The sequence below is a fragment of the Canis aureus genome, chromosome 2, assembly GCF_053574225.1.
Source record: "Canis aureus isolate CA01 chromosome 2, VMU_Caureus_v.1.0, whole genome shotgun sequence".
Taxonomy (NCBI): Eukaryota; Metazoa; Chordata; class Mammalia; order Carnivora; family Canidae; genus Canis; species Canis aureus.
The window spans coordinates 72760684-72787788 of NC_135612.1; the positions used below are offsets into that span (position 1 = coordinate 72760684).

At 36.9% G+C, this 27105-nt stretch overlaps 1 protein-coding gene and 1 long non-coding RNA gene across 4 annotated transcripts in view; one reads left to right on the forward strand and one right to left on the reverse strand.

Moving 5' to 3' along the window:
• LOC144301769 (uncharacterized) overlaps positions 1-27105 on the forward strand; it is a 116059-nt gene that overhangs the window by 2091 nt on the left and 86863 nt on the right. For both annotated transcript variants that reach the window (XR_013368608.1, XR_013368610.1), the window contains exon 2: positions 798-903. This is a non-coding gene — a long non-coding RNA (uncharacterized LOC144301769). The remainder of the gene's footprint in view (positions 1-797; positions 904-27105) is intronic.
• NSUN7 (NOP2/Sun RNA methyltransferase family member 7) overlaps positions 1-27105 on the reverse strand; it is a 55408-nt gene that overhangs the window by 1896 nt on the left and 26407 nt on the right. Inside the window, exons 8-12 of one of the 2 annotated variants that reach the window (XR_013368464.1) lie at positions 25191-25334; positions 20555-20656; positions 15404-15521; positions 14388-14461; positions 463-586 (exon numbers count right to left, since the gene is read on the reverse strand). Coding sequence is in view for 1 of the 2 variants with exons in the window: in XM_077878758.1 (XP_077734884.1) it covers positions 463-586; positions 15404-15521; positions 20555-20656; positions 25191-25334 (488 nt within the window). In the remaining variant the exon portion in view is untranslated. The remainder of the gene's footprint in view (positions 1-462; positions 587-14387; positions 14462-15403; positions 15522-20554; positions 20657-25190; positions 25335-27105) is intronic. The other variant, XM_077878758.1, reaches the window with a different exon arrangement.

Genomic DNA, 27105 nt, shown 5'->3' on the forward strand with positions numbered 1-27105 from the left:
GTCCTTATTCGCGAATATATCCCATAAACCTCAGCAAATGACTTTTTTTTTTACTTTAAACTTCCTCATTTATAAATGTGATAGAAAAAAAAAATTCTAGAGCTTATTTTTTCCATGTGAGCTAAGATGAACTAAATGTTGGCAAAGTGCTTGGAAAGGTAGGGGTGGAGAGCAGATAAGCAAGGATCGCTCAGGAGGAATGGAAAGAGAAAAAGAGGGATTTGGGGGCACCTAGCCGGCTTAGTCAGAAGAGTAGGCCACTCTTGATCTCAGGGTCATGGGTTTGAGCTCTGTGTGGCGTATAGAGCTTCCTAAAACAAATGAACTTTAAAAAAAAGGGATTTTTGTGTCACACAGTAAGCACACCATTTCAAAATCTTCACAAAGTACCTAGGTTCCTCTTTATGAGGTTTGCAGTTTCTTAATTCAAAGCATGACATGGATTGGAATTTTCCCCCTTACCTCCCTTGTTAGAACAGAAAGAAAACAACCATTGGTAATTTCAGATGGTTCCATTCTGAAAAATTTATCAGTAGACAGATGTATTTCCTTTAAGGAACACATTGGAAGAACAGGAGGACTAAGCCTGCAATAGATATGAGCCAACAGGAGATGGTTAGAATGACTTGTTTGCCAATCAAGAGAGACAGTAAATTGTGACAATTTTTCTTCTAGTATTGTTTTCTAATCATTTAAGCACAAATCCCAAATAAGAATAAAATGCTGAATCAGAACAATATTATAAATTAAAAGCTCTACTATTTCATATTAGCTCATAATTTATTTTGCTTCCCAAGGTTTCCATCTTTAAACAACCATGCCAAGAATACCAGCCTTTCTACAAATTAAAATCTCTTCCAAGTTGCTAATATGTTAACCAAAAGACTTCCATTATCAAAACAGGTAAATATGTATAGTAATCACAAAGATATAATAGAAAAAAACTTTTACTTTCACATGTTGTCAAAATACAAAAAGTACGACTTCCTTCTTTTGGTTACTTTTTGCACAATTACAATATAAAAATACAGCCTATCGTTTTAACTACATTATTCTTCCCAACCACTTTTTGAGTATTAGTGAATGTGTTACACAATGCTCAAGAAAGTGCATAACAAAGAAAAGATTTTGTGGCAGAAACATAAAAATCTCTAATCACTATTATGGGTAAAATAACATTTTGGTTTTTATATTTACTATTTAATTTCTCATTCAGTAATAAGTGGTTCATTCATAAAAGATAATTCTTATATTCCCATACTTTTACAATTAAAATATATTTAATCAAAGCAATATCTTCCCATATAAATTAAAGTATCAGGAACTCTTTTGTTAATAATTTTGTATATTTTGAAATTTAGCACCATTTTATTTTTTTCAAGTTTTTATTTAAATTCTAGTTAGTTAACCTACAGTGTAATCTTAGTATCAGGTATAGAATTTAGTGATTTAAAACCATTTTAGATGTATATTTATTCATTCACTATTTGCCTACTGTGTGCTAAGTACATAAATATTAATCCTCTTAAATAGTTTACAATTTAGTTGAAGAAACTAATCAGTTTATAATAATATAAAAAAGACCCAATAAGAATGCTGAGCCAAATAGAGGCAAAATCATGTAGGAATACAGAAAAAGGTACAATTAACTCCGGCCATGGGATAGCAAATATGAAGATTCCACAGAAGTACCACCATTGGTGCTGTGTCTTGAAGAATGAGTAAGTTTCCAATACTGTAAAGAAAGTATTTCTAGGTAGAAGAAAGAACACGAACAAAAGCAAAATGTCATAAAAATGTGTGTTCATACCCTACAATCCAGCAGTTGTGCTACTAGATATTTACCCAAAGGATACAAAAATACAGATTCAAAGGGATACATGCATCCTAATGTTTACAGCAGCATTATAAAAAATAGCCAGAGCAAAGAGCCCAAATGTCCACTGACTGATGAGTGGATAAAGAGGATGTGGAATATGTACATAATGGACTCAGCCATCAAAAAGAATATGTTGTCATTTGCAGGGACATGGACGGAGTTGAAGTGTGTTTTGCTAAGTGAAATAAGAGAAAGACAAATACCATATGATCTCACTCATATGTGGAATTTAAGAAAAAAAATAGATGAACATAATGGGAAGAGGGAAAAGAAAAAAAGGAGAGAGGCAAACAATCCGTAAGAGACTCAACAATAGAAAACAAACTGAGTGTCGATGGAGGGATGTGGGTGGGGGATAGGCTAGATGGGCGATGGGGATTAAGGAGAGCACTTGTTATGATGGACATTGGGTATTGCATGTAAGTGATAAATTGCTGAATTCTACTCCAGAAACCAGTATTGCACTGTATGTTGACTACCTAAAATTTAAATTAAAAAAAAAATAATTTTAAAAATGTGTTCAGGGTACAGCAAGTATTTCCATGTGGCTGGAACATAAGGTGAGTAAGGGGATGTAGAGGTCGCTTAGGATGCAAACAGACGCAAGTGACTTCAAATGACATGCGAAAAGGTGGTGCAAGTGGTGGTTCTTAATAAATGTTTATGCTGAACTAAGTTGAAATATAATAGCTGTGTAGGTTCCAAAGGCAAGAGTGTCAGCCGCTCCTCTCACCAACCTTGTAACGCACAAACTGAATTTCTGAGGCCTATTCATATATATGCTCTACACAAATAGAAATCCTCAAAAAAAATCTCTTTGCATAAGGTAAAGAATACTCTCTCTGAAAATAATGATTTCTTACCAGTTTGGAACATATTTAGTTCCAGAATATAAATAAGAAGGTTGGGATTTTGTCAATCTTAATTTATAATATATTCCTAGCACCTAAAAGAATGCCTCGTACATAATATTCAGTAAATGTTTAATACATATGGTATATTTTAGCTATATATGCTGTCTTTTTTAATGGTAATAATAATCCTAATTAAGATTGGTCAAATTACCTTATAGGAATTGTCCCCACATAACAAAATTATTTCTGAACTCCAGCTTACAGGCCACGTCTTCAAATAATAAGATAACTTAATACCCAGTCTCACACATACCTGCTTTGGATAATCACAGTTGGGATTTGTGGAGTTGATATTTAGATGAGATTTGGGATTTAGAATTGATCCTAGAATGGGTGAAGGCTTGATGATATTGGGATGAGTTAGATGTATTTCATGCATGAGACAAACATCAATTTTAGGGAGCCACAGTAGACTGTTTGGGGTTGAATAGTGTCCCCCCAAAATTCATGTCCATCCAAAACACAGAATCTGACCTTATTTTGGAAATGGAGTCTTTGCAGATATCATTTGTTGAGATGAGGTAGTACCAAAGTAGAGTAGACCCTAAATTCAATATTGGTGTCCCTATAAGAAGGGAAGATACAGAGACACATAGGGTAAGAGGGCCATGTGGAGACAAAGATTAGAGTGACACAGCTACAAGCCAAGGACACCAAAGATTGTAACAAACAGCAGAAGCTAGGAGAGAGGCATAAAACAGATTCTCCCTCAGAGGCCACAGAAGCCAACCAATCCCACCAACACCTTGACATTCAGACTTTTGATCTCCAAAACTATTAGAGACTAAATTTCTCTTGTTATAAGTCACCAGGTTTGGGATAATTTGTTGTGGCAGTCCAGGAAAATAAGACACATGGCAAAAGGAATTTTGGAGATATAATTAAGGTCTCAAATTAGTTAACCTTAAGCTATGCATATTATCAGGGTGGACCTGGCCTGATCACATGAGCCCTTTAAATCCAGGTCTACAGGAATTCTACAGAGTGGTAGGATCCTAGGTTCACCATGTCCCATGGATACAACTTAGCAACTACCAAATCCTAAATGCCTCAGAAATCAATCTGAAGACTAGCAAAACAAACTCCACAACTAAGGTAGGGAAGAGACTACATCAAAAAATGTAGGAATTGTGGAGACTCAGCTTGGGAGAGAAAAGGATTGTGGAACTACAGTGGGGAGGGAGCCGTGATCTCAGAGGAGGGTGAGAGACATACTAGCACACAGGAGAATACACAGAAAAGACAAATCCCTATAGCAATGGACTTGGAAAGTGAGAAGTGGGTTTTGTGAGTTCTTTTAACCAACAGGGCTTAAAGCCTGGAGTTTTAAAGGTCTGCATGCTTGGATCTGGGAGACCTCAGAGGACATTGGGACTGCTTTTGAAGAAAAGGCAGGCAAACAGCCTGCAGACATACAGTGCAGAAACACCAATCTGAAGAGTGCCTGGGACACAGAATGGGGAGGTGAGGTTATTTACTCATCTTGGAGCATGTCCCAAAGAGGTAGCATTCAAAGGAGAGATCCCTCCAGAAACAAAGGAACTGGCTGGCATCATTTCCCTTCCTTGCCCTTCAGCATAAGCACAGGACAGACACTTGCTATCTAACTTGCTTGTACCAACCCTGCCCCCTCACCCTCTGGAAAAAATGCCCTTTCCAGTCACCCTTGGCTCAGTGTGATGGGCCCTCATTACCAGAAGATTGGCCCAAACCTTGCCAGCATCGTATCTCCTGACCTGGGAGTTTTTGTGAGGCCTCGGTTCTGGTGACAGTGGAGACATGTCTCATTTCACATGCAGACTAGTTAAAATGCACCATATTCAGGCCAGAGACCACACACTGCCCACAACAGGCAAATGGAACCTCTGAAAATGGCTGGCCTGAAGGATAAAGTGGTCAGGACACAACAGCAGAGCACACACTGAAGACACTCCCAGAAGTGCTAAGCCCTGGGAAAAAGAGGACACTACCTGCAGGGCTCTAGAGGACCTTTTCTTCATAAAGCCATTACCCTCAAGAACAGGAGACATAACTTACTTTCCTGGCACAGAGACTTAGACAAAATGAGAAGACAGAGGAATTTGTCCCAAATGAAAGAACAGGGCAAGGTCACAGCTGGAGATCTAAGTAAAACAAATATAAGTAACATGCCTGATGGAGAATTTAAAGCAATGATTTTCCTTGAGAGGAGGCTTGGGGCCCTTGGTGCAAGCCAGGCAGTCCTGAGCCAGTGGCCTCAGCTCTGTCTGAAGCAGCAGTCACACCATGGTCCCACTGGTGCCATGTCATTCTGCAGCTCCTTTGGGGGGTGAGGTTTTCCAGAACCACTTTGAGCCAGGTATCTGTGTATATGCCAAGTGTGACTATGAGCTTTTCTTCAGCTGCTCAAAGTATGCACGTGTGGCTAGCTTTCAATGAGACCACGCATGCTCATAGTGTGGCCAAGCATCAGAAGCACAATATACCTGAAGCCTTAAAAGTGTCCTATGGCAGCTATGGCAATGGGCTGGGCCCTGAGTTCCTGAATGGTGGCCCCAAGCCAGGACACTCCCACTTCTGAATACTTAGCTGCTCACTGAAGTTGAAAGCAAAGGAACTTCTGCCTCTCAGGAGCCACAGGGCACGCATTTCATACCCATTCCAGCTGAAAACCATGCCCTGTGGCCACTCTAATGATCCCACCTTGGAACTGGAAGCCCAGACACTCAGACAGGGAAGAGGGCTAGCTAAAGAATCAGGAAGTTGTAGTTCTGCACAGGTTCTTCTTGGGAAAAGCACTGGTTTGCAACAGTGGCTCATATCCTGCTGCCAGGATGGCCCCTGGAGGGCCCAGCTGTGGGTTTAACTTAGCCTCCTGCTCATGGGAGTCTCAAGCAGGTGGGCCCTAAGCCTATATTGTTTTGAATGATGATGCACTCCCATTTTATCTTCTCCTCAGCCCACTATCCCCTCCTTGCCTGAACTCACCCCTATGGGACCTGATTTTGAGACAGCCTCCAGCCCTCACCAGCTGTTCCAGCATGGGTCACTACATGATTTGCTCTGGTTAAACCCTCCCAGGCAGTCAGAGTGGTGATGATCTTGGACCCACTGGGAGAGTGGGCCAAGGGGACAGACTTCTGGTCTCTCAGTTATAAGAAGAGAAATCCTGAACCCTGTTTCACGGTCTGTGGGGGTGCACCTTGCCTCACTCAGGCTTAGGGAAGTGGCTATTGCTCCATTACCTTGATTGCATAAGGCCAGGGCTGGAGAGCTCAAAGCCCACAGCTCACACCATCCCAGGAATCAGTGACTATACTATCTTGCACAGGCTTTGAAACTCTTGCCATCTGGGAAGGTGGGTGATGCTGAAGCCCCTTCCCACCTTAACTCTTCTGTGGAGTAATCAGGAGACCAATAAACAAATGGAACCCCCAAAATAAAAAATAAATAAAGTAAATAAAGCAATGATCATAAGGATACTCACTAGACAAGAAAAGAGGGGAAGACATCAGTGAGACCATTAACAGAGATAAGGAATAACATAGCAGAGATAAAGGGTTCAATAAACGAAATGAGAAACATGCTTGATGGAATGAACAGCAGGCTGGGAGAAGCATGGTAATAAAATAATGGCCTAGAAGACAATAATGGGAAGTAAGCTGAACAAAAGAGAGAAAAAAATTATGCAAAACAAGAATAGACTTAGGGAACTCAGTGACTCCATCAAACATAATAGCATTCTTATTATAGGAGTCCCAGAAGAGGAAGAGAGAGAAAGGGGGCAGAAAATTGAAGAAATAATAGCTAAAAACGTCACTAATCTGAAGGAAACAGATATCCAGATCTAGGAGGTACAGAGAACCCCCAACAAAATCAACAAAAGCAGGCAGCCCGGGTGGCTCAGCAGTTTAGTGCCACCTTCAGCCCAAGGCGTGACCCTGGAGACCCAGGATCGAGTCCCACATCGGACTCCCTGCGAGGAGCCTGCTTCTCCCTCTGCCTGTGTCTCTGCCTCTCTTTCTCTCTGTGTCTCTCATGAATAAATAAATAAAATCTTTTTTAAAAAAATCAACAGAAGCAGACCCACAGTAAGACATATTGTTTTTTAAATTTTATCTTAAGTAGGCTCCACACCCGGTATGGGGATGAAACTCACAACCCTAAGATCAAGAGTCTCATGCTTTACTGACAGAGCCAGCCAGGTGCCCTACCAAGACATATTATGATTTAGATGGCAAAATATAGTAATAAAGAAAAAAATATTAAAAGCAGCAGGACAAAAGAAGATAGTTACATACAATGGAACCCCCATAAAACTATCGATGGATTTTCCATTAGAAACTTTCCAAGCCAGAAAGAGGTGGCATGATATATTCAAAGTACTAAATGGGAAAAACTTGCAGGCAAGAATACTGTATCCAGCAAGGCTATCATTTGGAATAGAAGGGAAAAAAGAATTTCCCAAAAAAACCTAAGGGAGCTTGTGACCACTAAACTGCCCTACAAGAAATATTAAAGAGGACTTTGAGTGGAAAGAAAAGACCAAAAATGACAGTATGAAGGCAGGAAATAAAAGAGCAGCAAAAATGAATTCTATAAAAAATCAGTCAAGGAACTCACAAAATAGAAGGATATAAAGTATGATACCATATACCTAAAACATGAGGAAGAGAAAAGAATGGGTTCAAACTTAGACAACTATCGGGATCCCTGGGTGGCGCAGCGGTTTAGCGCCTGCCTTTGGCCCAGGGCGCGATCCTGGAGACCCGGGATCGAATCCCACGTCGGGCTCCTGGTGCATGGAGCCGGCTTCTCCCTCTACTTGTGTCTCTGCCTCTCTCTCTCTGTGTCTCTCATGAATAAATAAATAAAATCTTTAAAAAAAAAAAAACTTAGACAACTATCAACTTAATATAGACTGCTATATGCAGAAGTTATATACAAACCTAAGGGTAACCACAAATAGAACACTACTAATAAACAGGCAAAGAATAAAGAGAAAGAAATCCAAATATATCACTAAAGAAAACCAGCAGTTCATGAAAGAGAGAACAAGGATGGATCAGAGGAAATCTTCAGAAACAACCACAAAACAAGTAATAAAATGGGAATACATATGTATCTATCAATAATTACTTTGAATGTAAATGGACTAAATGCTCCAATCATAAGACGCAGGGTGACAGAATGGATAAAAAAAAAAAAAAACAAGACCCACCTATATGCTGCCTACAAGAGACTCATTTCAGACCTAAACACATCTGCAGATTGACAATGAGGGGAAGGGAAGGGGAAACATTTATCATGCAAATGGATGTCAAAAGAAGGCCAGAATAGCAATACTTGTATCAGACAAAATAGACTTAAAAAAAAAAAAACAAAACTGTAACAAGAGACAAAGAAGGACATTGTATAATGATAAAGGAAACAATCCAACAAGAAGATGTAACAATTGTAAATATTTATGCACCCAACATGGGAGCACCCAAATACATAAAACAGTTAATAACCAATTTAAAGGAACTAATTCATAATAATACAATAATAGAAGGGACCTTAACACCCCATTTACATCAATGGATAGATTATCTAAACAGAAAGTCAACAAGCAAACAATGGCTTTGAATGACACCCTGGACTAGATGGACTTAACAGATATATTCAGAACAGTCCACTCTAAAACAGAATACACATTCTTTTCAAGTGCACACGCAACATTTTCTGAATAGATCACATGTTAGGCTACAAAACAGGCTTCCACAAACTCAAAAACACTGAAATAATACCATGCATCTTTTCTGACCACTGCTATGAAACTAAAAGTCAACAAGAAGAAATCTGGAAAGACCACAAATACATGGAGGTTAAATCACATGCTACTAAATGATGAATGGTTCATCTAAGAAATGAAAGAAAAAATTAAACAGTACATGGAAAGAAATGAAAATGAAAACACACTGGTTCGAAACCTTTGGGATGCAGCAAAAGCAGTTCTAAAAGGGAAGTTTATAGCAATACAGCTCTACCTCAAAAGCGAGAAAAATCTCAAATAAACAACTATCCTTACACCCAAAGGACCTAGAAAAAGAACAACAAACAAAACCTAAAACCAACTGAAGGAAGGAAATAATAAAGATTAGAGCAGAAATAAATGTTATAGAAACTAAAAACCAATAGAACAGATCAATGAAACCAGGAGCTGATTCTTTGAAAAAAGAAATAAATAAAATTGATAGACCTCTAGCCAGAATTACCAAAGAAAAAAGGAGAAAGGATCCAGATAAATAAAATCACAAATGAGAGAGGAGATTTAATAACCAACACCACAGAAATACAACCAATTATAATAGGATATTATGAAAAACTATATGCCAACAAGTTGGACAACCTAGAAGAAATGAAAAAATTCCTAGAAACATATAACCTGAAACAATAAGAAATAGAAAATTTGAACAGACCAATTACCAGCAAACAAATTGAATCAATAATCAAAAAGCTCTCAACAAACGAAAGTCCAGGACCAGGTGGCTTCCCATAGGAATTCTGCCAAACATTTAAAGAAGAGTTAGTACCTATTCTTCTTAAATTATTTCAAAAAATAAAAGAGGAAGGAAAACTTCCAAATTCATTCTATGAGTCCAGCATTACACTGATGCCAAAACCAGGTAAAGATGCCACAGAAAAAGAAAACTAGAGGCCAGTATCTCTGAGGAACAGAGATGCAAAATTCTCAACAAAATACTAGCAAATCAAGTCCAATAATACATTTAAGAAATCATTCACCACGATCTGATGTATTTATTCCTGGGTGATAAGAGTGGTTCAAAATTCCCAAATCAATCAATGTGAAACATCACATCAATAGAAAAAAGGATAAGAACCATATGATCACTTCAGTAGATGCAGAAAAAACATTTGAAGGATGCCTGGGTGGCTTAGTCAGTTAAGCATCTGACTCTCCATCTCAGCTCAGGTCTTGATCTCAAGGTTGTGAGTTCAGGCCCCATGTTGGGCTCCACACTGGCTGTGAGCCTACTTAAAAAAATAATAATAATAATAAATAAATAAATAAATAAATAAATAAATAAATAAATAAATAAATAAGCATTTGCAGAATACAACATCCATTCATGATAAAAACCCTCAAAACCCTCAACAAAGTAGGTTTGGAGGGAACATACCTCAACATAATAAAGGCCATATATCAAAGACCCATAGATAATATCATCTTTAGTGGGGAAAAACTGAGAATCTTTCTTTTTTCCCCAAGGTCAGAAATAAGACAAGGATGTACATTCTCACCACTTTCATTCAACATAGTACTGGAAGCCCTAGCCACAGCAATCAGGGAACAACAACAACAACAACAACAACAACATAAAAGGCATCTAAATCAGCAGGGAAGAAGTAAAACTTTCACTATTTGCAAATAACATACATGCAAATGTATAGGAAACCCATAGGACTCCACTAAAAAACTGCTAAAACTGATTCATGAATTCAGCAAAGTTGCAGGATGCAAATCAAGATACAGGAATCTGTTGCATTTCTATACGCCAATAATTAAGCAGCAGAAAGAGAAATTAAGAAAACAATCCCATTTACAATTGCACCAAAAATAATGCCTAGGTATAAACCCAAAGAGGTAAAAGACCTGTACTCTAAAAACTATAAAACACTGATAAAAAAAATTGAAGATGACATAAAGAAATGCAAAGATATTCTATGCTCAAGGATTGTGAGAATTGTTAAATATTAAAATGTCTATACTACCCAAAGCAATCCACACATTTAATGCAATATCTATCAAAATACCATCAGCATTTGTCATAGAACTAGAACAAACAATCCTTAAATTTGTAGGGAACCACAAAAGACCCCGAACAGCCACAGCAATCTTTAAAAAAAAGCAAAGATGGGACGCCTGGGTGGCTCAGTGGTTGAGCGTCTGCTTTTGGCCCAGGGCATGATCCTAGAGTCCTGGGATCGAGTCCCGCATCGGGCTCCGTGCAGGTAGCCTGCTTCTCCTCTCTCTGCCTGTGTCTCTGCCTCTCTCTCTGTGTGTCTCGTGAATAAATAAATAAAATCTTTAAAAAAAAAAAAAAAGCAAAGCTGGAGGCATCATAATTCCAGACTTCAATATGTATTTCAAAGCTGTGGTGATCAAAATAGTATAGTACTGGCACAAAAACAGATACATAGATTAACAGAACAGAATAGAAAATCCAGAAATAAACCCACAATTATATGGACAATTTATCTTTGACAAAGCAGGAAAGAATATCCAATGGGAAAAAGACAGTCTCTTTAACAAGTAGTGTTGGGAAAACTGGTCAGCCACATGCAAAAGAATGAAATTGGATCACTTTTTTACATCATACACAAAAATAAGTACAAAATAGATTAAAGACCCATCTGTGAGACCTGAAACCATAAGAATCTTAGTAAAGAGCATAGGCACTAATTTCTCTGACATCAGGTGTAGCAAGTTTTTTCTAAATAGATCCCCTAAGTCAAGGAAAGCAAAAGCAAAAATAAGCTATTGGGATTACATTAAAATAAAAAGCTTCTGCACAGCAAAGGAAACAATCAACATAACTAAAAGGCGACCTGAGGAATGGGAGATGATATTTGCAAATGACGTATCCAGTAAAGGGTTAGTATCCAAGATTATATAAAGAACTTATAAAACCCAACACCCCAAATCTGAATAATCCAATTTAAAAATGGGCGGAAGACAAGAAAAGACATTTCTCCAAAGAAGACATCCATATGGCCAACAGACACATGAAAAGATGGTCATCATCACTTATCATCAGGGAAATGCAAATCAAAACTACAATGAGATAGCACATCAACCAGTCAAAATGGCTAAAAATCAACAACACAAGAAACAAGTGTTGGCGAGAATATGGAGAAAAAGGAATACTCATGCACTGTTGGTGGAAAAAGCAAACCGGGCAGCTGGGTGGCTCAGCGGTTTAGCACTGCCTTCAGCCCAGGGCGTGATCCTGGAGACCCAGGATCGAGTCCCATGTTGGGCTCCCTGCATGGAGCCTGCTTCTCCCTCTGCCTGTGTCTCTGCGTCTCTCATGAATAAATAAATAAAATCTTTTTTAAAATAAAGAAAAAGAAAACTGATGCAGACACTGGAAAAGTGGCTTTTGAGGATCCTCAAAAAGTTAAAAATAGAACTACCCTAGGATGAAGCAATCTCACTACTTGGTATTTACCCAAAGAATACAAAAACACTAATTCCAAGGGATACAGTGCACCCCTCTATTTATAGGAGCACTATTTACAATAGCCAAAATATGGAAACAATTCAAATGTCCATTGCTTGAGGAATGGATACAGAAGCTACACACACACACACACACACACACACACACACAATGGAATATTATTCAGTCATAAAAAAGAATGAAATCTTGCCATTGGCAATGACATGGATAGAGCTAAAGAGTATAATGCTAAGTGAAATAAGTCAGTCAGAGAAAGAAAATGCCATACAAATTCACTCGTATGTGGAATTGAAGAAACAAAACAAGCAAGCAAAGGGAAAAAGAAAGGCAAGCCAAGAAACAGACTCTTCAGTATAGTGAACAAACTGGTGGTTACCAGAGGGGAGGTGAGTGGGGAGTTAGGGGAAATAGTGAAGGGGATTAAGAGTATACTTATCATGATGTTCACTGAGTAAGGTATAGAATTGTTCGATCACTCTATCATATATCTGAAATGAATATAGCATTGTATGTTTACTATACTGGAATTAACATTTTTTAAATATTTAAGAGATAATCTAAAAACTATTTGTAATTTATATGAAAAAGTTAATATATGTAATATACAATAAAACATATAAAAAGAAAAAGATGAATAATACAGTTGAAAAATGGTAAAGAACACAAGCAGACAACTTGCAAATTAATAGCAATAACCATAACAATGAACATTTATTGAACATTTATGTATCAACATATTAATATATTCAATCTCCATAATGATCCATTAAGGTAGATAATATCGTAACCCATGTTACAGCTACTTCTCCTTCTTCTCCTTTCACAACACCTTTCTCACACAACAAAAATAGGCACCTATCTCATCTTAGTGCACTGTCCCAGGATGTTAAAATCTCTAGGGGGCTAACAAAAAGACAACTCAAGACTGGTTTTCCTCTCCCAATGCAAAACAGAGTTTAGGTAAGAAATCTTGAAGAGGGTTCCAAACTCTTACCAAAGCTCTGTTCTTGAAATAACTTCTTGCTTCCTGCCCCCCTCCCCTTCTCACTCCCTTCCTGTCCTCCCTCTCCTTCCCTCCCCTTCTCTCTCCTTCCTTATTTCTATCTTTGAATTATAATTAGAAATAAATCACACAGGCATATTAACATGTTTATTTAAATTAATAAAGTCAGACTTTTCCTGATGAGGTTAATTTGGTTTTAGCAATGAGAACTAGTTTTGTAAAACAGGTAACAGATGATATATTTTTCCACAAATTAAGTAAGATAAATGTGCAGCTCCAAAGATTTAACAGAAATATACTTAAATCCCATGTAATATAATATTCCAGAAATATTCTGCAATTATTTAAATTTATGATGAAAAATATTAGATGTCAACTTTATTTTATTTTTTTAATTTTTATTTATTTATGATAGTCACAGAGAGAGAGAGAGGCAGAGACACAGGCAGAGGGAGAAGCAGGCTCCATGCACCGGGAGCCCGATGTGGGACTCGATCCTGGGTCTCCAGGATCGCGCCCTGGGCCAAAGGCAGGCGCCAAACCACTGCGCCACCCAGGGATCCCCCAGATGTCAACTTTAAAACGGAAAAAGATCACAGTTATTTAAAAAATGGTAGGGAGTATTTGAACAAAAATGTTTGAAGACTATGGCTCTGAAACCTTCAACACTACACTGCCAGTCAGTAACTGCAAAAGTGCCCAACCTCATTCACGGAGAAATGGAAATTAATTAGATTGGTAAAGATTTAAGTCTGATAAAACACAGCATTGGTGAAGCTGTGGAGAAATAGATTAATAAGAGTGTATATTTTGGTGAGTAATTTGAGAAGACCAATTACAATTTAAAATGTCCACAACTTTTGGTTCCTGAAAACCTGAAAGATTACACATTAAACTGTTAACATGATTATTTTTAAGAGCCTGGAATTTAGAAAAATTCATTTTTTTAAAATTTGGTATTTCTGTAATGTTTGAAGTTTTTACAGTAGAGAATGAGGCGGGGAAAGTAGCATAAACCCAAGGCAAGTATCATGATAGCTAAAGTCCAAAAATTAGCTATTTTTGGAATATTAAAAGGAAATTTAAACAACAGGTGATTAGATTCAATGGCATATAATACTGCTTTCAGACCTAAATTCTCCTACTTTGGGAATTAAGAAATGATTCTCAAAAGCCATACAGTATACTTCCTTAAGCAATTCATAAGCTCTTTCAACAGCATCCTTAGCAAGTAGTTAAATCTCTTGAATATATATTTACTCTCCAATTTTAGCCCAAAACCCACATTATTCTATCTTCATGTCTTTAAATATTACCTGTGTCTTTTATACCATATCATGGATTAATCATTCATCATGGCTTACCTGAAATAAAATCTAATGAAATAAAATGCAGATGTTTCTCCATTTTTGCCATAGTATAGTCGTAGAAAACATCCCTGACAGACAAAATCGTTCACATTACGAATTTGGTTATATACCCGCAATAATTCTCTTTGCCACTAGATGGTGATTTAGCTAATGCAGTGTTGGGAAGCTATCAGAACAGGAGGTTGGCCCTTAGCCACCAATAGGAGCTACTACTACGTAAGGAAGTAAAGTTCACTAAGAAGGAAAATACAAGCATAATTAACATATCCACTTGTGAACCGCAAAGGAAAAGATATCAAGTTAAAAGGAAGGAGCAAACCATATGCATGTTAAGAACCTTCTGTAAGAATTAAAGGGAAAGTTCTGAACATGACAAATAAGTAAAAAATAGAAGACATGTTTTAAAATACCTATCATACAGTCTTGAAGAACTAATTGGTGCCATGTATTTTTAGATCTACTCTTTATTTTGATGTCCACAGTTCAGATGGAATAGTGCTCTTCCCCTCTACGCCTACTTCCCTGTAGCATTTAACCCAGAATCTACTTGAATTATTTAGGCCATTTTTACCTCCGTCTTTGTGAGGGACAAAGGCTACAAGGGGCTAAGAAATGTGTTTTCAGATAATAAACATCCAATTAAATAATTTTCTATCTCCTTCCTAAGGTTTTTTTATATACTTATTTTTCTTGTACTGAGGCATACATGTATATAAAACTCGGGATATAAATATTTAGACCCAATTTAATCCAAAAACCAATCAACTCAAAGTGAAAATGCCTTTAGCTTTACTAACAACAAAAAAGAATTTTTAGTAGTACAAGAGAATGCTCATGCCAAGCCATTGTAAAGGCTCTACAGAATTTACATTATAGTTGTAAGAAGTTAGCTTATTTGGTCATGTTAAAGTATAACGAAAAGGATGTGGAATGTCTTCACATAACTTAGAGAATCATAATCATTCACTCTCAGAAATATTTGAATTCAAAACGATCCTTTCCTTTCTTACCTATAAGGCTGTACTTTATTCCCCAGGTCCTGAAATTCCAGTGCTTTTTTAACAACAGCTTCATTTTCTTCTGGATAAACTGAACATGTGCAATAAACGACTGCTTGAGCTTTAGTAACTATAAAGAAGGTGTAATTAATAATAATGACCCTATTAACAATCCTAAACAGATTTATATTTCCAAACATCTATTTGATACTACTACCACATGGTTGTGAAAGGGATGATTTCCATAAATGCTTGCATGATTTCCCTTTAAAGCACACATTAATAATGTAAATCTGTGGCCAATAAGTAAAGTAAATCTAACTGGATTGTATAGAAATTGAAAATTCTTTTTTTTTTAAGTTTTTATTTAAATCCCAGTTAGAAAAAATAAATAAATCCCAGTTAGTTAACATACAGTATAATATTAAAAGTTTCAGGTATAGGATCCCTGGGTGGCGCAGCGGTTTGGCGCCTGCCTTTGGCCCAGGGCGCGATCCTGGAGACCCAGGATCGAATCCCACATCAGGCTCCCAGTGCATGGAGCCTGCTTCTCCCTCTGCCTGTGTCTCTGCCTCTCTCTCTCTCTCTCTCTCTGTGACTATCATAAATAAATAAAAAAAAAAATTTTAAAAGTTTCAGGTATAGAATTTAGTGATTCATCACTTACATACAACATCCAGTGCTCATCCCAACAAGTACACTCCTTAATTACTCATCATCCATTTAACCCATCCCCCATCCACCTCCCTTCCAGCTTGTTCTCTATAGTTAAGAGTCTGCTTTCCGGTTTGCCTCTCTCTTTTTCACCCTATGTTCATCTGTTTTGTTTCTTAAATTCCACATATGAGTAGAATCATATGGTATTTGTCTTTCTCTGACTTCATTTACTCTCTAGTTCCATTCACATTGTTGCAAATGGCAGTATTTCATTCCTTTTCATGGCTGCCTACATTCCATTGTGTGTGTGTGTGTGTGTGTGTGTGTGTATACCACCCCTTCTTTATCCACTCATCAGTCGATGGACAAATGGGCTCTTTCCATAATTTGGCTTTTGTTGATAATGCTGCCATAAACACCAGGCTGCATGTATCCCTTGGGATCAGTATTTTTGTATCCTTTGGGTAAATACCTAGTAGTGCAATTACTGGATCATAGGGTAGTTCTATTTTTAACTTTTTGAGGAACCTCCATACTACATTCCAGAGTGGTTGCACCAGTTTGCACTCCCACCACCAGCATTCGGAGGGTTCCCCTTTCTCCACATCCTCACCAACACCTACTGTTTCCTGTGTAGCCATTCTGACTGGTGTGAGGTGGTATCTCATTGTTGTTTTGATTTGTATTTCTCTATTGATGAATAATGTTGAGCATCTTTTCAAGTGCCCGTTAACCATCTGGATGTCTTCTTTGGAAAAACGTATTCAAGTCTTCTGCCTTCTTAACTGGATTATTTGGTTTTGGGTGTTGACTTTGATAAGTTCTTTATAAATTGTGGTTACTAAACCTTTATTGGATATATATTATTTGCAAATATCTTCTCCCACTCTGGAGCTTGCCTTTTAGTTTGGTTGACTGTTTCCTTTGCTGTGCAAAAGCTTTTTATCTTGATGAAGTCTCAATAGTTCATTTTTGCTTTTGTTTCCCTTGCCTTTAAAGACATGTTTAGCAAGAAGTTGCTGTAGCTGAGGTCAAAGAGGTTGCTGCCTGTGTTCTCCTCTAGGATTTTGATGGGTTCTTGTCTCACATTTAGGTCTTTAATCCATTTTGAACTTATTTTTGTGTATGGTGTAAGAAAGTGGTCCAGTTTCATTCTTTTGTATGTTGCTGTCCAGTTTTCCCAACACCATTTGTTGAAGAGACTTTTTCCTACTGGATATTCTTTCTTTCTTTATTGAAGATTAGTTGTGGGTCCATTTCCAGGTTTTCTGTTCTGTTTCATGGGTCTATGTGTCTGTTTTTGTGCCAGTACCATACTGTCTCGACCATTACAGCTTTATAACTTGAAGTCCAGAATTGTGATGCCTCCGGCTTTGCTTTTTTTAAGATTTCTTTGGCTATTCAGTCTTTTGTGGTTTTCTACAAATTTTAGGATTGTTTGTTCTAATTCTGTGAAAAATGCTGGTGGTATCTTGAAAGGGATCACATTAAACGTGTAGATTGCTTATCTTAACAGTATTTGTTCTCCCAATCCATGAGCATGGAATGTTTTTCCTTTTCTTTGTGTCACTTTCAATTTCTTTCACCAGTGTTTTATACTGTTCAGAGTATAGATCTTTTACCTCTTTAGTTAGCTTTATTCCTATGTATCTTACAGTTTTGGTGCAATTGCACATGGGATCAATTCCTTGATTTCTCTTTCTGCTGTTTCATTATTGGTGTATAGAAGTGCAACAGACTTCTGTCCATTGATTTTGTATCCTGTGACTTTACTGAATTCATGTTATCAGTTCTAGTACTTTTTTGGTGGAGTCTTTTGGGTTTTCTAAATAGAGTATCGTGTGATCTGCAAATAGTGAAGGCTTGACTTCCTCCTTGCTGATTTGGATGCCTTTTATTTCTTTTTGTTGTCTGATTGCTGAGGCTAGGGCTTCCAGTACTATGTTAAATAACAGTAGTGACAGTGGACATACCTCTCTTGTTACTGACCATAGAGGAAAAGTTCTCAGTTTTTCATCATTGAGGATGATATTAACTATGGATTTTTCATAGTCGAGGTATGTTCCCTCTATCCCTACTTTGTTGAGGCTTTTTCATGAATGGATGTAGATTTTATCAAATGCTTTTTCTGCAACTATAGAGAGGATCATATGGTTCTTATACTTTCTTTTATTAATGTGGTGTATCATGTTGATTGATTTGCCAATGTTGAACCACCCTTGCAGCCCAGGAATAAATCCCACTTGATCGTAGTAAATGATTCCTTTAACATACTGTTGGACTTCATTTGCTAGTATTTTGTTGAGAACTTTTGCATCCATGTTCATCAGGATTATTAGCCTATAATTCTCCTTTTTAGTGGGGCCTTTGTCTGGTTTTGGAATCAAGGTAATAATGGCCCCATATAATGAGTTTGGGAGTTTTCCTTCCATTTCTATTTTTTGGAACAGTTGGAGAATAGGTATTAACCCTTTTTTAAATGTTTAGCAGAATTCCCCTGGGAAGCCATCTGGCCCTGGACTTTTGTTTGCTGAGAGAGCTGTTTTATTTTGCTTTTTAAAGATTTTTTTTAATTTGTTTGAGAGAGAGGGAGTTTGTGGGGAGAGGCAGAGGGAGAGGGTGAAGGAAAGAATACTTAAGTAGACTCACCACTGAGTGTGGAAGCCCATTGGAGACTAAATCCCAGGACCCTGAGAGATCATGACCTGAGTCGAAATCAAGAGTCAGATTCTTAACCAACTGAGCCACCTAGGCACCCCTGTTGGGAGATTTTTGTTGGTTATCAGTCTGTTCAAGTTTTCTATTTCTTCTTGTTTTGGTTTTGGTAGTTTATATGTTTATATGTTTCTAGGAATTTATCCATTTCTTCTAGGTTGTCCCAATTTGTTGGCATAGAGTTTTTCATAATATCTCTTATAATTGTATTTCTGTAGTGTTGGTTATTATTTCTTCTCTCTCATTTGTGATTTTATTTTTTATTTATTTATTTATTTATTTTCATTTGTGATTTTATTTATTTGGGTCCTTTCTCTTTTCTTTTTGGTAAGTCTGGGTAGGGGTTTATCAACTTGATTAATGTTTTTAAAGAACCAGCTCCTGATTTCATTGATCTGTCTGGAAATTGGAAATTCAATCAATGTGATCAAGCCAGTCACAAACACAAATACTACTACTACTACTACTGAGCTTGATACTTCAGGCATTCTCCCCATGAGCCATATCACATAACTAGAAACAGACTTAGATATGAATTCCAGTTATTTACTTAACTGCTGTATGAACCTGGGAAAATTACTTAAACTCTCATTTTTCTTCTGTAAAATGAGATACTACTACTATCTGCACTCATTTATTCACACATATCAAGCACCTACTATGAGCTAAGCACTATTCTAGGCATCCAAGATATACAGACAAAAATCCTTGCCCCTGGGAAGCTTGTTTTCCATGTTTTATTAACATGATAAGACACAAATAGTTAAATCATATCATATCTTTAGGAGGTGGTAAGTGCTATAGAGAAAAAGCAGTGATGGAGGGTAGTTTCAGATGATATTGTAATTTTAAATAATGTGATCCGAGAGAGCATCAAAAAATTCTTTACCAACTTTCTAATCTTCCAACCATTTATTTCATAGATCATATATATATGAACTCATATATATATGTGTGTTCAAATTAATATTTATGAGTAGCATCAACAGACTGGCTCTGTACTTTCCATTTGCCTTATTTCTACCTCATTTATGTTCTATCTTTATGTAATGAATTATCTATAACTATATATTTATCTTTGAGCCTTTGTAGATCAGGATTTATTCACACTCATATCCCTAAATCCAGCCTGACCCAGAGTATGCACTTAATAAACAATGCACTGAATTAATAATAGTTTATGTAATTTCTCAGAGATTTCTTTTTCATATCCATATCCATTTGAGGACAGTGCTCCTCAAAATCTAAATGGAAAACAAAAACAAAAACAAAAAAACAAAATCTAAATGGAGTGATTGAAACAATACCACAAATACCTAAAGAGCTTAGTTACTCAGGGTTAAAATAAAGAAATCTAGGCTTTATTTGTAATTGCTTTTCTCTATTCTCTATTTAGTACTAAGAGACATAAGAATTTGATTAAAATTTGAATTGTAGAATAGTTATTATGGGCAGGTACAATGACAACAGAAAAATTACATCAAGTAAAAAGCCAAAGAAAAGAAATAAACAAAACTGTTCCATAATAGATGTACATAATTTTTTTACTTCAGCATTAGGAAACTGTTCATTATGCTTGCTAACCTATGCTACAAATGATAGCACAGCATCTATTTTTAAGACAGACTGAAGTGGTAAAAATAAATATTTTGATATTGGAAGGCACTAAGACTATTTTGGAAAATTCACTTACGGTCACAACTCATTAACCTGATTATAATAGATAAATGAAGTATTAATGTTTCTAAGATTCACAACATATTTTAAGATTGCACTGATTAATAAACTTACATTTCATTGCATGTGTTAGCTGTTCATATTGCTGTTGAGCAAGAATGTGAAGTTTATCTTCTGATGTGCCTCCTTGAGAGAAATCTTTAAGTAAACCTGTATCTAAAAGCAAATAAATCCTTTTAAATATATCACTATTGGGTGCATTTCATATATTGCTATAATCACATAGTTTAATTTTTTAATCATTTTCCTTATTAATGAGAATTTCATGGAAAATATTTATTAAAACTAAATAAATAGTATTATAAAAATACTGTTAAAATTTAAAAACTAAATAAAGATAATTTCGGTTAGTTTTAATATTCTTTCTTCTTCAAGTTCTTATGCAATAGTCATCCAACTAAGTCATTTAGATACAGAAGAGAGAATGCAGTAATCTGGAGACTAATAGATGAAAAGAAAAAAGAGATTTATTTCCAAGGCAGAAACTGATGAGCTACAGTCATGTCTGAGTAGGAAAGAATACAAAAAGAAATGGTTAAAAACATTAACTTACTGAAAGCAATCTTGGAAGAAAAAAATTCAGGGAGGTAAATGTATGTCTTCATAGATTAAGAAACAGATCAAGAAACTCTTAAAGTAACTTTTAAAAAATTTTAAACCTAAATTTAACATGTTTTTTGATATTAAGAATATTGAGTACCACTTTATATACATTATTTATCAATCCCCCTTAAAGACTTTTCATTTATTTGAGAGAGAGAGAGAGAGAGAGCAGGCACAAGCAAGAGTGGGGGTGGTGAGGAGAGAGTGGCAGAAGGAGAGGGAAAAGCCAACTCCCTACTGAGTAGGAAGCCCTACAAGGGCTCCATCTCAGGACCCTGAGATCATGACCCAAGCCAAAGGTAGCTGCTTAACTCACTGAGCCACCCAGGTGCCCCATCACCCCCTTTATCATCCCTTTTAACATTAAGAAAACTGTCCAAACATACATTAGACTACTTATCTAAGGTCACATAGCTACGAGGTGTAGAACCATGCTTCTAGCTCAGAAATCCGACCAGAGTGTCCAAACTCCTAACTTCTGTTTATTTCGCCTCTCAGTAACTGGAGTACGAGAGCCAATTATTTATGCCATATAGTGACTCTTCTCCATTCCAGTAATATCGCTAAGGGTTAATTTAATTCTATTTCTTCCCAATTTAATTTTATACTTCACATTTTTCTATTTTTATTCACCACTTAAAAACATTTTTTTTCTTAAGATTTTATTTATTTGACAGAGACAGAACAAGTAGGGGAAGTGACAGAGGGAGAAGGAGAAGCAGGCTCCCCATTGAGGAGGGAGCCCCTGATGCAGGACCCTGAGATGACCTGTGCTGAAGGCAGATGCTCAACGGACTGAGCCACCCAGGTGCCCCTCTATTCACCAGTTTTTTAAAGGACCATTTACATGTTATACTATAAAACTGTATCAATTTACCTCTTTCACTCCATTTTAAAATAATTCCAAGTTGTTAGCAAAGAACAATTTCATATATTCCTCAATGATTCTAATATTTTTCCATGTTAAAATGTTTTTCAAACTCATGATTTCTCCCTTCCACCTAGTACCTAAGTCTTTTGGATTTATCCCCACTAAGCTTGGTACTATTTCTACCATAGACACTAGGTCAGCAGCTCCTTCTTTGCTCTGGCTATTACCTCCTCAGAGGAAACCTTCCTTTTTTTCCCCTAGGTTTCCCAAAGCCTGCTTCTTGGCTTATCCTGTTGCCTCTTTTTTTTTTAATTTTTATTTATTTATGATAGTCACAGAGAGAGAAAGAGAGAGAGGTAGAGGCATAAGCAGAGGGAGAAGCAGGCTCCATGCACCGGGAGCCCGATGTGGGATTCGATCCCGGGTCTCCAGGATCGCGCCCTGGGCCAAAGGCAGGCGCCAAACCGCTGCGCCACCCAGGGATCCCTCCTGTTGCCTCTTGATCAAAGTTTTCAGAACGTTGCTAATACCTAGGAAATTTTTTACTTTCTCCTTTTTCATAACTTGTGGTTCCCTTTGGGCTTTCCATCCCACCGCACCCCCAACAGGCTCTACTTTATTTTTACCTATGGTTTGTTTTTTTCTACATTCCCACTTCAAGATGGCCCAGAATAAGGCCAGGGTCTCTCAGTTGGAAGGTCTAATTCTCTTGACTGCAATGTTTATTATAGCGGCAGCTATTTCTTCCCCCTCTTTTTCCCATTGTCTACTAATTCTTATTTATTTCCCAGTCAATGTAGGAAGTTTCTCAGCTCACCATTCTCCCATCTGAGTTGGTTATGCTTCTGTTTTACTACCACTGGGAAGACATTTTCTATAGCAGGTCAAAATTCCACGTGGAACAGTGTAAGCCCAGTTACACATTTTGTAGTATAGTGGAATGTGCTAACTAATCTGAATTTGAATCCCAGCCTATTTACTAGCTACACCTTAGGTAGCTTGTGAGATTTCTCTTAGTCTTGTTCCCTCCCTCCCCAAATAGAGATAAAAAAGGACACTACCCTCAAAATGTTATTGTGACTATTAAGTGACAGTGCACGCATACCACCTAGAATATTGGCTGGCACGTGGTTGTGTGCAATAAATATTAGTTTCCTTCTCTCCCTGCATTTCTTTTTCTCGTTTTTGATTCTGTCCTTGCTAGAAACAGAAAATAGGTACTCACTATATGCTGAATGTTGGTGAAATGTCTTCTTTATCTAATATTTCAGTTAATCTTATTTAATTAGAGCTTTCAATATGAGCAGATTAGAGTAAGGATCCATTTCAGTTAATGCACGTTTCAGTTAATGCACAGCATTTAAAAAGTGGCTCACAGTGTCAGCCTCAGAATCAGAGCTGCTGTGTTTTAATCTGGGCTCTGACACTAGTCAAATGGCTCTGGGGAGCTTCAACCCCTCTGAGCCTCAGATCCTGTACTCATAAAATGTAGAAAAAAGGAGTTCAGCATCTGCAGTTTTGCTTTCTGTAGTTCAGTTACTGAAGGTCCCGGAAGCAGATGATCCTCCTTCTGCCAAATCGGTGGAAGGTCAATAGTCACCTAATGCTACATCACCACTGTGCCTACCTCACTCACCTCGCTTGATCTCATCTTGTAGACATTTTGTCATCTCACATTGTAAGAAAGGTGAGTACAGTGTAATAAGATATTTTGAAAGAGAAACCACATTCACATAACTTTATTTCAAAATACTGTTATAATTGCTCTATTTTATGATTTGTTGTTATTAATCTCTTATACATTGAACTTTACCATAGGTGATAGGGGAAAACATAGTAGATGTAGGGTTCAGTATTACCCATGGTTTCAGGCATCCACTGGAGGTCTTAGAACAAATCCCCATGGATAAGGGGGGAGACTGTAAAAAATTCATTGAGTTTTTGTGGATTTGATGAAATAATTGAAGCAAAGTGCTTAGCTCACTGCCTTATAAATATGTGCTCAATAAATGGTAATGTTAAATAATATTTTATGATTTATTAAAGAAGGAAATGAAATATTCCTAGTATTAATATTTAATCTGAGGCTTTCATATCATAAAATATACATACTGGAGGTTAAAGAAATCTTGAGTTTGAAATAATGTGATAATGATTTAGAGCATAGTCTGTAGAGTCTGGCTGATGTATTATTTTTTAAAGACTTCATTTATTCATGAGAGACACAGAGAGAGACAGAGACATAGGCAGAGGGAGAAGCAGGCTCCCCGTGGGGAGACCAATGCGGGACTCGATCCCAGGACCCCAGGATCACACCCTGAGCCGAAGGCAGACGCTCAACCACTGAGCCACCCAGGAGCCCCTCAGTCTGGCTGATCTAAGCCTGAATTCTAGCTCTGTTACTAACTAGAACCTGTGTGACCTTGTAAAATTGAATTAATCTTTCTGAGTCTCAGTTTTTTTCCTCATAAAATGTTGATAAATGTTAATGCCTAGATCTTGAGTTCAAGTATATACCAGAATAGCATAAGGACCAACATCTGATCACCTACATCATTCCAATTATTAAATATTTTTAATATTCCCCTGTGCATATCATAAAGGATTGCTACAAGGACTAAATGAGACAATGAATGTAAAGTACTTAATATTTTTAAGAGTTTATGTATTGGAGTGCCTGTGTGGCTCAATCGGTTGAGCATCTGCCTTCAGCTCATGCCCCCAGGTTCTGGGTTCATGCTCTGCATTGGGCTGTCTGCTCAGGGGGGAGACTGCTTCTCATTCTCCCATCTGCTCGTGCTCCCTCTCGCTATCTCTCTCGCTCTCTCTCTCTCAAATAAATAAACGAAATCTTAAAAAAAAAAAAAAAGTTTATGTATGTATTTATTTATTTGAGAGAGAGTGTGTGGTGTGTGCAAGTGTAGGGAGAGACAGAGGGAGGGAGAGAAGGAGAGAAGCAGACTCCATGCTAAGCATAGAGCCCAGCTTGGGGCTCAGTCTCAGGACCCTGAGGTCCTGACCTGAGCCAAAGTCAAGAATCAGACACTTAACTGAGCCACTCAGGTGACCCGGCATAAAGTACTTTACACATTGTAAGTGCTATATACATGGTAGCTACTCATTAATCAGATATATTTGACATGTCATTTTAAACAATTTTATTTTTGAAATTATAAAAAATTTCAGTAATTTATAAATTAAAAAATGTTAAAGTACCTTCATGCTCATTTAGTATAAATTCTACTGGATTACTAACACCCAGTCCTGAACAACGAGGTAGCAACAGAATCACTTTAACTTTCTGTAATCTATGATCCTTTGATTCAATGTTAAGAAATGTCTCATGAAGTATTTCAATATCTTGGAGAAAAAACAGAAAAATTAATGCAAAAGTATTAATTAAAAATCTTAATACAGTATGTAATTAGATTGATTTATCATTGTTCATTTTTAAATCCTCAACCTCACAAAGAGTCATCCTAATATAGTCAGAAAAGAGGGCTATTCTTCTCTGATAACTTCCTATACTACATGAATTTTTCTCCTTCACTTGAGAGAATAATTTTGAAATTTAAATATCTTCTACATAAAATATAATTCTATTTTTTATTCTGAACTTCAGATTCCATCAGAACACTGTGATGTAGTGGAGGGAAATGAGCTTTGGAGGCAGAAATACCCAACTTTGACTCCCAACCTCCTACTGTTTACTGGCTGTGTGACTTGATCTCTCTGAGCCTCCACTTCCTTACTCATAAAATTCGATAATAATGCCTACTTCATCTAATTGTGGTGAAGACTGAGATAAAGCAGTTTAGTATGGTGCCTAGTACATAGTAAATGCTCAGTATTAGGTTATTTCCCTTTCCCATTTGTAATTCCCTTTTATATTTTATCTTCCCCAGAGAAAAATGGGTGTCAGTAGCATTTATGAGGCAGTCTAAGGTCCCTTAAGGACTTTGTAATTTAGTTTAAGTCTGTCAGTCTCAGAGTACAATGATCTGTGCCCCTGTCTTCAGGCCACCCCTCCACTTCTGCAGTGGCTCCCATTCCCCTCACCTGCTGAGGAGTCACCCCTGAAATTGCTTGCCCACCCATTTTCTCTTATCTGATCACCTTGTTCATCTTCCTATTCTATTTTGAAATTGTTGTTTTTCTTTTTAATCAGTGGGTCTTTTCCTTTTATCCCCTCTATTTTTAACTTTCTATCAGAAAAATTCAAACATGTACAAAAACAGACATAAAAATATAATAAATTCTCAAGCACCCATCATGGAGATTCAACAGTGAACCATTCATGCCCAATTCTGTTTCATCTATATCTGTACCCACTTCCACCCCACCCATATTATTTTGAATCTACAAATATTTCATATCTCTAAAAGATAAGAACTCCTTAAAAATATAGCCATACAAAATTTTAAAAATAATTTATTATCATTGAATAATAATAGCATCCAATTATGGCTCAAATCTCCCAGTAGTCTCACACATGTCAAAAATTTTTAATGTGAATCCAGATATTAATAAGGTACATACACTACAATTAGCTGATAAGCCTTATTTTAAATTTCTTCTAAGGTTCCCTTTGCATTTTTCCTTATAACTTATTTCTGAATGAAACATGGTTATTGGTACTGCTAAGAGTTTTCCACGGTCTGGATTTTGCTAATTGATTCCCTAGAGTGTACTTTAACATGTTCCTATCTTCTGTGCTTCCTATAACTTAGTAGTTGGATCTTTAAAAAGCTTAATTAGATTCAGGCTCTTTTTCTTTTTTTTCTTTCTTTCTTTTTTTTTTTTTTTTTTTTTTTTTGAGAGCAGACTGAAGAGGGTAGAGAGAGGACCAAAAAAACCTACTTCACAAGTCACATCATACTCATCCATTAAGTTGCCTTTCTGGCACCAGCAAAGGGGTTGCAAAATAGACCTATCTTAATCCTGTCATCTCTTTTTCATTTATTAGTTGGAATACTTCTAAAAGGAAACTTCCTTTCCTCAGTTGTGTGGTTACCTAGCGCTTCCTATTCTTTCTTGTTAACTAGGGAAAAATTCAGATGGGTAATTGGAAGTGAAGTGGTGGGTTATAGGGTCTATACATATTTCATGTTTGGTGATTAATGCTAGTTTT